A 14,469-nucleotide genomic window follows, 5' to 3' on the forward strand; every position below is an offset into this window, starting at 1 on the left:
GCGCTTTCACTTTCGATCACTTTCGATGTGGTGGAATTTGATCGGGTTTCTTGTTTTTGCTAATGCCCTCGTTTTGCATCGAAGAATCAGTAGGCTGTAGTAATATTTGGTCAAATAATTGCCTCATAGTATTGAGTATTGAATGTAATGTGCAATTGAGAAGAACAAAACGGCGTAAAAATTAGTCTGTAGTCTTATGGCCTTATGCACCTATCAATGTTAAGACCCAGGTGATTTTGACATTTTTTGGAAGCCATAGTCGAATTCCCCACCCCTGGGCACCTAGAGAATGTTAAATTTCACATATCTCCTTTTAAAATTCTAACCCTGCAGACCATTTGAGATGTGAAAAGCTTCACAATTTTAAATTCGATAAAATTCAATCATTGTTAATCAAAATCAATACTTATCAATCGACAGATATTGGTAATCAATAAAAGTCAATCACACAATTTCTTGTGATTATCGACTTTGTTCGATTTTGATCAGAAATACAAAAAGCCAAATACATGGCGGGAGACAAGACTACAGTGACGCACACACTTACTTGAATTTCGTGGCCAATTGAAAAATGTGTCTGCATTTTAAATAAAAAATCGATAATCAGTTGAAAGTCTTGTGATTATCAACTTTTATCGACAAATAAAACTTGTCAATTGACAATTATCATGAAATATCAAGTTCTATCGACTTGTCAACTACATTTTCGATGATCTACATGTTTCGTCCTGATTTATCACCCACTCGAACCCATCAAACAACATTCTATCGAATATATCGAATATATACCGTATTTACCCGTGTATAAGTCAACCTTTTTTACCTAAGACTTGGCCCAAAAAATCGCCTTCGACTTATACATGGGTCAAAATTTTTGACCCAAGAACCAGTTAAATAAATTCTGCATAAATGTTAGCATAACAATTGTTTTTAATATGTTAACAAACCTTACCGTATTTACCCGTGTATAAGTCGACCTTTTTTTATCTAAAAATTGGTCCAAAAAATCGCCCTCGACTTATACACGGGTCAAAATTTTCGACCCAAGTACCAGTTTAATAAATTCTGCATAATTAACATAACAATTGTTTTAATATGTTAACAAACATCTAAATAAACAACAGTACAGGTTACGATGTCCTTTCGCTGCTATTTGTGTCGTTAAATTGGCATTTCCAAGTTAAAATTTATAACGATTTATCCGCTTAATATAAACCTGAATGTTGTAGAGACTCAATGGCATAAGATTTGAATAAAGAGCTGACATTTTCCACAAATAAAGCTGGTAAATCCACTCGAGAAAAACATCTTCGTGCATGATCTTTCTCGCTTCGAACTTCGCAACTTAGTAACCTGGCATGATGCAAGCACGTGTAGTTATCAGTTACCAGTACCTCGCCGTTTTGTAGCTTGGTTACCAAGCTCCCCAAGCAAGCTTTGGCACTTTGTTTATCGAGTGGTTTTCAAAGATTTCTGGTGTTTCTTGGTGTTTTGCTTGTCTTCTTAAGCTGCTGCTATCTCTCCACAATTAGAAAGGTTCGTTTGTATTAAGTGTGTTTGATTTTAGAAGCCTGTTTCAAAAATTGTGGACAAAATGCCCTCATAAACACGTGTTGTTAAAACGCTCGAGTAAGTACGATAATAAACATCACATTTAAACTTGCTGTGATTTTTTCGTTAACTATCTCTACCTGAAACGAAAATCTAAGAAACAAAAGGTAAATTTTAAAGACAATTTAGCCCAGAAATTAAAAAACTTAGTTTCTGGCCTCAAAAATAGAGGGTCGACTTATACACGGGGTCGACTAATACACGGGTAAATACGGTAAATAAACAACAGTACAGGTTACGACAGGGTTGGAAACTAAAATTTCGGAGCACTCGCCATCTGGGCGAGTGACCTTTGAATTGCACTCGCCCAGGTCAGTTTTCACTCGCCCAGTCTCCTTTAGTAAAAAAAAAAGCCCCCCCCTCCCCCAACGAATTATAAAATGTTCACCGTGCGTGTCACCGTGGTGGTCGATCGCGATACAGACTGCAACCTATTTCTTAAATGAAAAAATATCCTAAAATAGATCCTAACTCCAAAATAAAAACACAAACACTTACTTCAAACGCACTTTTATTGATACCTATTCCCAAATTCCTGTAGTTTGCAATTTAAGTGTCGAAATTGTACAGTAAAAGCAGCGGGAAATGGCCGTCTTGCAGCGTTCGAGGCTCGGTGGACGAGTCAACGGTATTTATGACCAGAGGTATTACTTTGTACAACTACGTCCATCATGTAACAATCACCAAGCAGAAGCCATTTTTGACTGTTTACGAACGCGAACCAGCTTAGTTGTCATTGTTGGAGATTTCAAAATGTTGGTAGGCTATCGGCTTGTGAACAGTGTAGATTATTTTAAAGTGGAAGGTAAAAAGTTACGCTTATTTTGAATAATATATTCTGGATATGAAAATCGTACTCGCCAAACCGGGCGAGTGTTCTGTGATTTGTACTCGCCCGACAGTTTTCACACTCGCCTGGGCGAGCGGGCGAGCGCTAATTTCCAACCCTGTTACGATGTCCGCTTTCTGTGTCATTAAATTGGCAGTTCAAGTTGAAATTTCGTACGATTTATCGCTTAATATAAACCTGAATGTTGTAGAGACTCACTGGCACAAGGTTTGAGTAGAGAGCTGTCATATTTCACCAATAAAGCTGCCATATCCATTCGAGAAAAACATCTTTGTGCATGATCTTTCCTGCTTTGAACTTTGCTATTCAGTAACCTGGCATGATGCAGCACGTGTAGTTTTCAGTTACCAGTACCTCACCAATTTTGTAGCTTGGTTACCAAGTTCCCCAAGCAAGCATTTTGTTTATCAAGTGGTTTTCAAAGATTTCTGATGTTCCTTGGTGTTTTGCTTGTCTTCTAAAGCCGCTGCTATCTCTCAACAATTAGAAAGGTTTGTTTGAAATAAGTGTGTAAATAAATTCAAAAGTCTGGCTGTCGGAAGCTAATAATTTTTAAAACATTTTACCAGAGAACACTTTTTATCTTCTTACTAAAAAATACTCTCAAAAGAATAATAAATAAATAAACAATCACTGATCGCTGATCAATCGCTCTCAAAAAAATAATAAATAAATAAACAATCGCTGATCGCTGTCACAACAATTGCCAGAAATGTAAAGCCACCTTTTTCTGTCGACATTCATTGTTCAAAGAAATATAAATTTTAAGTCGACGCAAAAGTTTTTAAAACCATTGTTTCATGTGCAAAAACAGACCGGCCGAGCTGTCAAACTTGACATGTTGACGCTTTAAACGTTAATTGGTTTAGTTGAAAAACGCAACGGTTTGTCTAGTCAAACTTGAATGTTTTACCCTTAAAAAAACGGGGGGAAAGTTTGCCTTTCACAGTCGCTCGAAAATGGTAGTAAAATTAAAACTTGCTGTGATTTTTTCATCAAGTATCTCTACCTAAAAGGAAATTTTAAGAAACACAAGGTTAATTTTTCAAGAAAATTCTTACCCAGAAATGAAAAAAAAAACTTAGTTTCTAGCCTCAAAAATAGGGGGTCGACTTATACACGGGATGGACTAATACACAGGTAAATACGGTACAAACAAGAAATATTACAAGAGAGCATTTACGTACAGTAGTCTTGCTTGCTTGCAAGTATCCTATATCATATATTGCAACAAAGCATATATCCTATATTGTCTATCTTTCTTTTATCTTTTATCCTGAAAATTATTTAAAGCACTACCATGATGAAATGTGCATCTGTCCTGTCTATACCATTTTAAAACATTAACAAGTAGTCTGTATGAGAAAAAAAATGCTGTTTACTTTTTTAAAAAAAATCTTTTCTTTCCAGAGATATTCAAGTGTTTAAAATATGCAGATCAAGCAAAATGATGACATCATAAACTCAACCAAATTTGGATGAAATATTCTTTGTAGTAACACTCTAATAGTTGTGTTCCACAATATGAGCGTAACAATTTTGTTACCGTGGTAGCATACTAGGTTTCATACCCCTTGATGCTAAAGGCTTTTCTAACCAGTTTGCCCTTTCATTTTGATATTTGCCAATGGTGCATCATGTGCATGATCACAGGTTATGTAGACGTCTTGGCCTTGTTTTGTGTTTCCGAGCTGAAAATGACTAAAATACTGAAAACTGAGTGGTGGGGGCTGGAAAAAAATGAGTTGTCATTAGTAACAGTATTTTGTTGTAACCGTTAGTGTGCCAAGTTGTTAGTACTGGTCTCTGCAGGAAATTATATAGAGGATATTACATGGTTGCGTGGAGATATGAAATTTATCTTCGAGTGTTCAAATCTATTGGTTTTGAACACGAGAAGATAAATTTCATATATCCACGCAACCATGTAATATCCTCTATATAATTTCCTGTAATATGTAACCATGTAATATTCTGTTTATTGTTTTGACCAACTACTTACGATGTTTTTGGCGATTTTCTGAAGATTTCCGAAGATTTTCAAAATGTTGTCTGAAGGTCGTACGAATGTTTCCGAAAATTTTCCGAAGATTTCCAAAGCTAACCGAAGATTGCCGAGGAAGATCCGAAGATGTTTCGACTTAATATCGATAAACTTTGGCTCATTGAGCTATGAAACGTGGCAAACTGCAAGATGATTGGTCAAAAATGATATCAACACATGTATGGATACCATTGATATCCACACATGTGTGGATACCATTTTTCTCGATTTGCTACCACTCGCTATTAAAGCACTGCATTCTATATAATAAAACCAATTATTGCGGTTTTCAATCAATCCTCGATTACGCTTTTTGCTGCCGTCAATCATCTTAGCAAACCTCTCGGGAAGCATATGTTCATTTTAACTGGGTCAAAGGTCATAACTGTCACTCATGAGTTGTGATTGGTAGATTTTGATCCGTTTTGTTTGTTTCAGTTTGTCATGACTCGTTTGCAGTCGAACCTCAGCGAAAAACGCAATCGAAAAACATAATTTGAATTTCATTCGCATTTCACTGAAAACCGCAATAAGATAGGGCCTGGCGCACGCTACTGGTGTACACGACCGTAACATCGAGCGAGTGCACGATATTCGTGCTTCGGCGAATTGCACGGTTTGTGTGCAAAAAAACAATTTAGGCACGGCTTGGGCACAGTTTAGGCACAGTTCATGCACAACTTACGCACGGTTCAGGCACGATTTAGGCACGGTTCAGGCACGATTTGGGAACACTGTGGGCACAGAGTATGCACGTTTTACGCCAGATTTCAATGCATTGTGAATGTACTACAATAACGAACTTAAAGATTTTTTCAGCGCATTTTAATTGGTAAAATGTCGAAGACGATAGCGTTAAGAATGCGTTTCGATTTTTCTTCTTTTTCACTGAATGAAAATTTTTCCTAACACCTTGAAACAGGTTGTGAAAGTGGCAAAAAATAAAGAATGTTTGTACGTGCTATCAGACTCACGATTGCTTCAATTCATGATCTTGTTAGCAAATATTTCATTGCGTGACAAGCAGCTTGTACTGAATATACAAGCCAACAGGATAGGTACTTGGCGATTTCCATTTTCCAGACCATTAAAACTTGATATCAGCTGATGGCTTTTTACCTCGTTAACAGCATTGAACTACCATCCCAATTTCTGTTACATAATTGTACATTTAACTGGAAAACTTGTTAACACAACAACGAAATCGTAGAACTGCATTTGCATGCTAGCTAGACGAGCCCTAGACGAAGAGTCTGTGTTGACAGACTTTGTTGACTTAACTTTAATGCAATTACAGACTGGCCAATCAGAAGCTTTGGTTCTCACGGTTGAAAGTATAATCCTTGAGAAGAAAAGTCCGGCTGGTGTGGTTTATTCTGTTGAAGCAGAGAGGAATATCGCGCTGTTTTCCTTTGGTTCATGATTTATGCAAGCTTTTTAGTTGAGACTTTGAGACTTCTGATTGCAACAACATTTATTTCAATAGAACAAGCATAACTCATCAGTTTTTACAACAGTTAAAAACGATCAAGTATCGCTCGATATTTGCGCTTCAATTTGACTTCAGATGGTTTGACCTAATGCCTTCACTTAACGTATAACTTTTGGATGCATAAAACAACCAGTTACAAAGAAAGTAATCTTTCATCCTTTCATAGTGAGCTTCCTTTTTTTTTCGTGAAGGATGGGCACATCTACCCGCAATTGCAAGTTGTAGATCTTTAGTAAATAAATAAACTCTAAGGTAAGCAATTTATTTGTATCTTTTGACTTCTTTCTATGTAGTTTTCTAATCTGATCACTTTTCATTTTATTATAGAAATTTACTTTAAAGTTACACAATGTAAATACAAACCTTACCTTGTCTTGACAACTGAAATTTGATTTCGGGCCAGAACTCTTCTCGAGAAATTTTCTCTTGCACGATTAAGGTTTTGGTACAGTTCAGGCACAGTCTAGGCACGATTCTGATACAGTTTAGGCACAGTTTATGCACGGTTTAAGCACGGTTTGGGCACAGTTTATGCACACTTTAGGCACACTTTAGGCACAGTTTGGGCACACTTTAGGCACGGTTTAGGCACGGTTTAGCACGGAAAAGAGCGTTTTTGTGGTTAGGAAACGATGGTCTAACATCGAAAATCTAGTATTATTTTGAAAAGGGATTGTATTATCTCGGCAAAGCTATGACTGACAAAAAGCTGATTTTATGTCAATTAGAGATATGGTGTTTTTGAAACACAAAGATAAGTGGATAGAAAGAACAAGCGAGTTTTAGAATGCACGTTTCGGTGAAAACAAATACATCATCTTGTGGGTCGCAAAAGTGATCAGGTGAAAAAAAGGTCCTCAGCTTTTTATAAGGTGAGCTTTTTTTCAAGATTCAGAATGGACATAGGTTAAAGATTCTCTCTATGAAGTTTTATTACTGTATTCCCTATTAAAGTCGAGAAATCCTAAATGTGCCAATGTTAGACCGTAAATGTTACGCGCCATGTCGAAAAAAAGCCGTTTTCAACAGTGTTTTTTTAATTATTTTTCGTCAAGATACACTTTAAAAAGAAAATAAGTCTTCCAGAAGAAATTTCTTTGATAGTTTAAAGTTGTGTTCAAATCTTAACAAAATCTCAATTTGGACAGCTTAACTACAGCATTTTAAAGTCAAATTTACAGCACTGATCACCAGTAGCGTGCGCCAGGCCATAGCTGTATTTTTATACTTTTTTTTTTTATTACTATTACGAACACACAATAATTACAACACTTACACAACTAACGGGCTCTGCCTACACTAATTACAATGCAAATTTACGATATTATGTCCTATTTACAAAGATATATTCTAAGTTGTTACAGTACAAATTGTTTTGAGAGGCTATAAGCTTCTCCGTCTCGTATTTTCTCTGGACTATATCTTCAAATGGCAAAAAAAGAGGGGTTTGATTATTCTTACGACATTTCCACAGATAAAGTTTACCTAAAATAATAAAGTAATTGAGCAGACTAGATTTCTCATCTAATATTTGTAATATAATGTTTTTATAATTAAGTTTTATTTGCTCTTTTGTAATTGTTAACCAAAAGTTTTCAAATCTAAGCCAAAATTCTGTTGAATAAGGACATTGGTAAAAGAAATGTTCTAATGTTTCTTGAGAGGATCGACAGAACGTACATAGGTCATTAGGGATCTTCCCAATTTTTGCTAATCTGGTATTTAAAAACAAAATGTCATTTAAGATCTTGAACTGAAAACACTGAGCAAACGTTTCTGAAGCAACTGATTTTGTTAATATAAATGCTTTGCGAGTCTCTTCCTCACTAATGCTAAAGTTTGACATTATTTTGCAAAAACCTCTAGAATGTATGGCTTTGTCTTGAATAAGAAGGGCGTAAAAGTTTCTACTCTTGCTCGAGGTTGGATCAAAGATTTTGTCACCACATTTAAATTCCAGTGATCTTAACACGTTTCTCCCATCGACATTTAGATTCTTTAAATACTTTGGTACCAAACATCGAATTGAAGTCCAGGTCAAGTAATTTGTATCTTTTAATCTCTTGCCTTTAGCTGTGTTAAAGGAATCAACATTATTCAAAGTAAACATCAAATCACTGACAAGAATCACACTAGCATTCACATAATTCTGATAATAGATCGGTTTACCGTCTATCCTTATATTGCAGTTATTCCAAATTATCGAGTCAAAGGATGTAGTTTCCGTTGCAAATTTTGAGCGGAATTCAGACCACCACTGCAACATTTCTGAAAAGAAAGTCGACTTAATATTGTAATCATTAATGTTATAGTTGCAATGAAAAAAGAAAAAACCACCGAAGGGTTTGAGCAGATATCTAAGATAGCTTTTCCATGGAAGTGATTCAGAAGTGAGAATTTTTGAAATCCACGATAATCTTAGAGACTTAATTGAAGTCTCCAGATCAGTAAGGTTTAACCCACCATTGTCGAAAATGTTGATTGCGGCTCTTGTTGTTATTTTATCAGGCCCTTTCCACAAGAATTTATAAATTATTGTTTGTATCAACGCAACAAATTCCGAGGGGGGTGGTAGGATAGAAAATATGTATATTAATTTGGGGAGAAGAAGACTTTTAATAATGGATACTTTTCCCAATAAAGAAAGACCTCTCCAACTCCAAAGATGTATTTGTTTTTTAATATCGGAAATCTTATCGTAAAAGTTCTTTTGGAGCGACTGTTCACTGTTATAACTGAAGTGCACACCGAGGGCTTTTACAGTTTTGCACAATTTTAAAGATAGAGGTGTTTCGGTGTTGTCACGACACGAACCAATCCACATTGCTTCTGTTTTGGTATAATTAACTTTTAATCCCGATAGTTGTTCAAAACGGTCAAGTAAAATAAAGAGGCTTCGAACAGAGTGTAGATCAGATAATCATAAAAAAACAGTAAGATCATCAGCATATTGAACAATTTTCCATTCCTCTGATTCTAATTTAATACCTTTAATATCGGTACTTGTTCGAATTGCAGCAGCTAAAATCTCGATTGCGATTACGAATAGATATGGCGATAGAGGGTCTCCTTGCCTGACCCCTCTCCCTAACTCAAAATTTGCTGAGAAAGTTCCGTTGTTTATTATGCAGCTTGATATATTACTGTAGAATGTTTTAACCCACCTTATGAGACTTTGACCAAACCCGAACGTTTCTAAAAACATAAAATTCCATTCAAGACTGTCGAATGCTTTTTCGAAATCTATAAATAATAGAATTCCCGGAATATTGACTGTTTTGGTGTACTCCATTACGTCTAAAATTGATCTAGCTGCCTCCCCTATGTATCGGCCGGAAACATATCCTGTCTGGTTGCTGTTAATTATCTCTGGTAAAATCTTAACAATTCGTGTTGCTATTACTTTAGATGCTATTTTGGCGTCAACATTAGTGAGTAAAATCGGTCTCCAATTTTCAAGATAAGTTCTATCTTTACCAGTTTTTTCAATAAGTGTGATAACACCTTGTCTTTGCGAGTTGGACATTTCTTTCCTTTCATAAGCCTCATTAAAACAGTTAACCAATAATTCACCAATTAAAGACCAAAAGACATTGTAAAATTCAATAGGCAAACCATCATTCCCAGGAGTCTTACCTAATGGGAATGTTTTAATAATGTTTTGACATTCATCGATGGTTATTCTTCCTTTGCATTTGTTACTCGCTTCACTCGAGAGCTTTGGTAGATTTGGATTTTCAAAAAAGGCTGTCGCCTCTGGAGTGTCTAACTTTGTTGCCAACGAGACAGCCGAGCCAAGAGGCGAGGCTGTCGAGGCGGCAGAATCATAGAGCCGTGTGCGTATGAGTGTATAGGCAGAGAAAATCTTAAGTTCTGCGTAAGGGACTTTTTTTGACCATATTTGGGTGTAAGTAAACCCCATATTTGGGTTGTATTGTTCTTCCCAACTGGTTCCCAGTCTCTCACTCCTTGCTAGAAAGCAAATGACGAAAATGGCGTCCACGCGGCTCGCTGTTAAAATTTTCAATGTGGTCATTTATCCCTTTACTGATAAATACACCTTTAGAGAATATTTATAAATCGAAAGAGAATACCCTACAGAATATTCGACCGCCGAAGAAATGAACATCAAGGTCTTCAAAGCGATGAAATAATCTTTCGACTTTGGAGTTCTTTGATTTACGATCGAAGAGAGACATGAAAATCAAAAGCGGACTGTTGACTTCAAATAGAGTTTTCTTGACTTATGAGAATGCTGAAGTCGGGTAAATGCTTCCTTTTAATTAGTGTTGATTGTGTTTATAGTAATTGTTTGACCGATGATTTATTTCAAATCAAATACCGTTTATATTTTATTTGGCGCGCATTTTGGCCCACATTTTGGCCCGCATTTTCGCACGCCCGCATTTTGGCACGCATTTTCGCATTTTCGCTCCGCGTAGGAATAACATCAATACAAAGCGACGCTCACTAAAATTACTGCATGTCATACACACAAGAAAGTCAAAATTTTTTTTGCTTCTTACGGCAAATGTAATGTTAACTTGAATAAAATTTTTGTCTCCAAATAATCCTTGACCGTTCAAGTTTTGTTTTCTGTTCAAATTTTTCAAGTTTTGCGTAACTGAACATGACTGACTTCGCATGCGAGACTGAAATCTGACCCGTGCATTACTGTCTCTGATTACTAAAAATTATTTTTAAAAAAGCATCTTAGCAGTTTTGATTTTGGGATTTGATTTATAAGAAGTTCTTGAAATGCAACTATCCCTTTTGTGGACGGAAACATTTTAACCATCGCGTGTTGTATTTAAAAAACAGTGATTAAACCTCATTTATTGCCTACATTTTGTGACATTTTAACATTGAAAAGAATTTAAAGATTTGTCAAGAGTTATCAATCTGTCAAACCCGTAGCCTGCGTAGCAGACATCTGTGTACGTTTTTTAGTGTGTTTAAAAGAGTGCGCGATCGCGAGAATAGGCGCGCTGGAAACTACGGAGTTATCAATCTGTCAAACCCGTAGCCTGCGTAGCAGACATCTGTGTACGTTTTTTAGTGTGTTTAAAAGAGTGCGCGATCGCGAGAATAGGCGCGCTGGAAACTACGGCGCCTGCTACGCAGGCTATTAAGCCTGTGTCAATTATGAACACAGAGAAATAGCACTTTTTTAGCATATTACCTAAAATACAATAGTTCTATCAAAAACCATTCAATATCTGTTCTTATGAACAAACATGAGTATTTCGCTCGTTGGCACTTACCGATAGGTACAACTAGTTTTACAACTGCTATACAACTTAGTGTAAAATTGTTTCTGTGAGTTTATTATCGAAAGAGGATCAGTAGAGATGACTCCACTTATGTGCAATTTTCGAATGTGTTTTTTAATGTGATTACGTTTTTCCAAATTTAAAAAATATTTGCTGTTCTTTTCTCCATGTTCATGCCATTGTGCCCTTGCCCGAACAATAATACCTTATACTTGACATAAAATTGAGTTGAGTAGATGACGTCATGTTTCCGCTAAAGCAGATATTTGAAAATGGAAAACAGCATTTTTAATCTTGGAATTCTTTATGATACCTTTATGATACCACCTTGGGAAATGTCATCACTTCTGCATGCATGGTGTGCCATATATTTTTAGAGCAACATTAAGTCAATAAGCCCATGGGCTTATATTTGGGAGCATGGGGTTATATGGGCTTATATGTTTAAGCACTATTCAGTATTGTCCTTCCAAATTGTGTGGAATAAATGGCTTGACTACTTAGCCGACAAGGCCAAAGGCCGACATATATATGGAGTTGGCTAAAATCATACGATATTCCACAAGATTGAGCAGGATAATTGTTTTATTATTCAACAAATTGTCAACAAAACACAAATTTTGCAAATAGAAAAACTGTAATTATTATGCAGCACTTTACAAGGCTTCGGACAAATCCTGGCAGCCTGCTACATATATCACAAAATATCTGTTATGTATCATAATGGATGACAGATATCAATAACATTTTGACTATATATGGGCAGCATGTGCACTTTCTAAATAATAATTAACAATTATTCCACGAGCACACGTTAGATACATGTATGAGATGGTAGATAGATAACGACCAACAAGCGCGAGTGGAATAATAAATTATTAACTTTATTAAAAACGCCCAAAGAATTGCAATATTTTAGCTCCTCAGCTGTTTTTTTTATTGACAGGTATCCGCCACCGTACTTGTGGTCAATGGTATATGAGCTCATATACTATTGCCTGTTAACCAATCAAAACACAGGAATTACAATATACCAATAGTTTTAAGTATAAATGAATGATATCCCACTTTTTGATGTTGCTGATCAAATAATTCACCTATTTTTATTCAGTGACTTTGACTCCGCTCAAAATGGTTCCAGTTGAATCACCTGATGAGAAATGGATCATACAGAGATGATGAGAAATGAATCATACAGAGATGCTAAGGAAGGCAATTCAAGGAAGCCCAACCAGAAGAGAAGTGGAAAGGCAGACAAAACAAGATGAGTTGGCAGTGTGTCGGATCAGAAGGAGTGAAGAAGGTCAAAACGTACAAATTCTTGGTTATGGCTTCCTGGTTAAAAACCTGCATATTAAGCCAGGCTATTGTCCTCGTTTCTGTCTCATATCAAGCGCCAAAGTCTTTCCCAAGGATGGCTTTAACATAGAAAGCTATTTCTTGGAGTTTAAGAAGTTAAATTCAAACAAGTTCAAGACAGTTCAATTAATGAAAATCATTGTCGACCCAACCAACGTCTGTCAAATTTCTGGCTTGGCTATAATTCCCATCAGCCCTTCTAAGAAATGCAGCGCAAAGGAAAGTATTTTTAAGTATCGACCATTTGAAGTCGCCAAAGGAGGAAGGCAACCTGTTGTCACATTGCGCTGTTATTTTCTCAATGAATCAGGCGCTGCAAAATTATTTGATGTGAAACAACGAAAACAACAACAACAGAAATGGCAGACAATGAAACAATCAGATGTCCCAGGGCAGTACAACCTTCCAGAAGTCGATGAAACTGACGTTACTTGTAAGGGGGATCTGGCTGTCATCTTAAAGCATAGTAACGACAAATTTGTGGTTGTTGGTGCTTTAACTTTTAAAGATGACGAACACAAGAAGATATCTCCTGTGTTTTTTGATAAACCACTCTTTTCAGGTGAGAACCATGCAATGTTAGCTGTGTCAAAATTGTTGCAACCGTTCTGTTTTTCTTCTGAAACTCTTCATTTATTAATAGTTCATCAAGCTTTATTTCCAAATAAATTATAATAGGAGTATATTTCAAATAAAAATCGCATCATGACGTCTTCACTTGAGGGAAAGGTTAGTTCCTGTTAAGGCATGGCTAAACTAGGAAACATTGTTGCGGATGCAAATGTTTCCCAGTTTAGCCACCCCGGAAACATATGTTTCGGAAACAAATTTTGCTTCATGGAAACAAAAAAATTAATGTTTCTGCCTCAAGTCAAAAACATTTTTGCTTCCCGGACACAAATTTTGCTCCCGAAACATTTGTGGCCTTGCGCACGGTGTTGCCTACCACTCGAATTTTGGCCGAAGCAGTTGTATTTGATTCTAATTTACGGTTTATAAAAACGTTAGAATCATACAATTTTTTTCAGCATGTTTGCTCAGATAACAGACCTAAAGTATTTTGTATGTTAAAATGTAATTAAGCTAAAGAGTGAGAAGTAAGAGCTAAAAGAATTTCAAAAAATTGGTCGAAAATCTGCACTTCCGGCGTAACAAACACGGCGAAACGTGCCTATCGTTCCCTCGAAGGCAGTGCCACAAATATCGTGCCTATCGTGCCCACAGATCTTTCCAGAATCGTGCCCATCGTTCCCTTCCAAATCGTGCCCATCGTTCCCAACATATCGTTCCTTTAGCGTTCTTATCGTTCCTATCGTGCGTGCCGCTTTCCAATCGCTCGTCCGGTGTCCACAGACAGATAGAAAGTTAGCACAGCCAATTTTGTACAGCACGTTTTGGATAATTTCTTCTGGTTCTTTATGAAAGCTTAACTAAAAATTACTAGATTGCGAACTGCCCTTCTTTTCAGAATAAATCTAAACTCCATTTTTCGTTCACGAAGAACAAATTCGTAAGATTTCATCGCCGATAAAACTTTCGCGATGGGAAGATTTTCTGTCACGTGCTAGGCATACTAGTTATGCAACACTTTCGAGTGGTATACTATGGAATATCCCACGAGTCACTTGTATTTTCTCGGTATACACACGAGCCTTTAGGCGAGTGTGTATGCCACGAAAATACAAGTGACAAGTGGGATATTCCATAGTATACCACGAGAAAGTGTTGTGTAACTATTTTATACCATGTCATAGAAAATACGCTTACTAAATCTCGTCGAGAATACAGTCGCAGCGCACTATGGGAAGGTTGGGTTGAATACCGTCGAATATACAACGGC

The 14,469-nt window shown here is 36.5% G+C and overlaps 1 protein-coding gene across 4 annotated transcripts in view; it reads left to right on the top strand.

The window, feature by feature from the left end:
* LOC144652494 (uncharacterized) overlaps window positions 1-14,469 on the top strand; it is a 105,778-nt gene that overhangs the window by 700 nt on the left and 90,609 nt on the right. For all 4 annotated transcript variants that reach the window (XR_013570557.1, XR_013570558.1, XM_078512507.1 and 1 more), the window contains exon 2: window positions 12,382-13,191. Coding sequence is in view for 2 of the 4 variants with exons in the window: in XM_078512507.1 (XP_078368633.1) it covers window positions 12,456-13,191 (736 nt within the window). In the remaining 2 variants the exon portion in view is untranslated. The remainder of the gene's footprint in view (window positions 1-12,381; window positions 13,192-14,469) is intronic.

This window comes from Oculina patagonica, chromosome 4, assembly GCF_052425735.1.
Source record: "Oculina patagonica isolate OP01 chromosome 4, crgOcupat, whole genome shotgun sequence".
Taxonomy (NCBI): Eukaryota; Metazoa; Cnidaria; class Anthozoa; order Scleractinia; family Oculinidae; genus Oculina; species Oculina patagonica.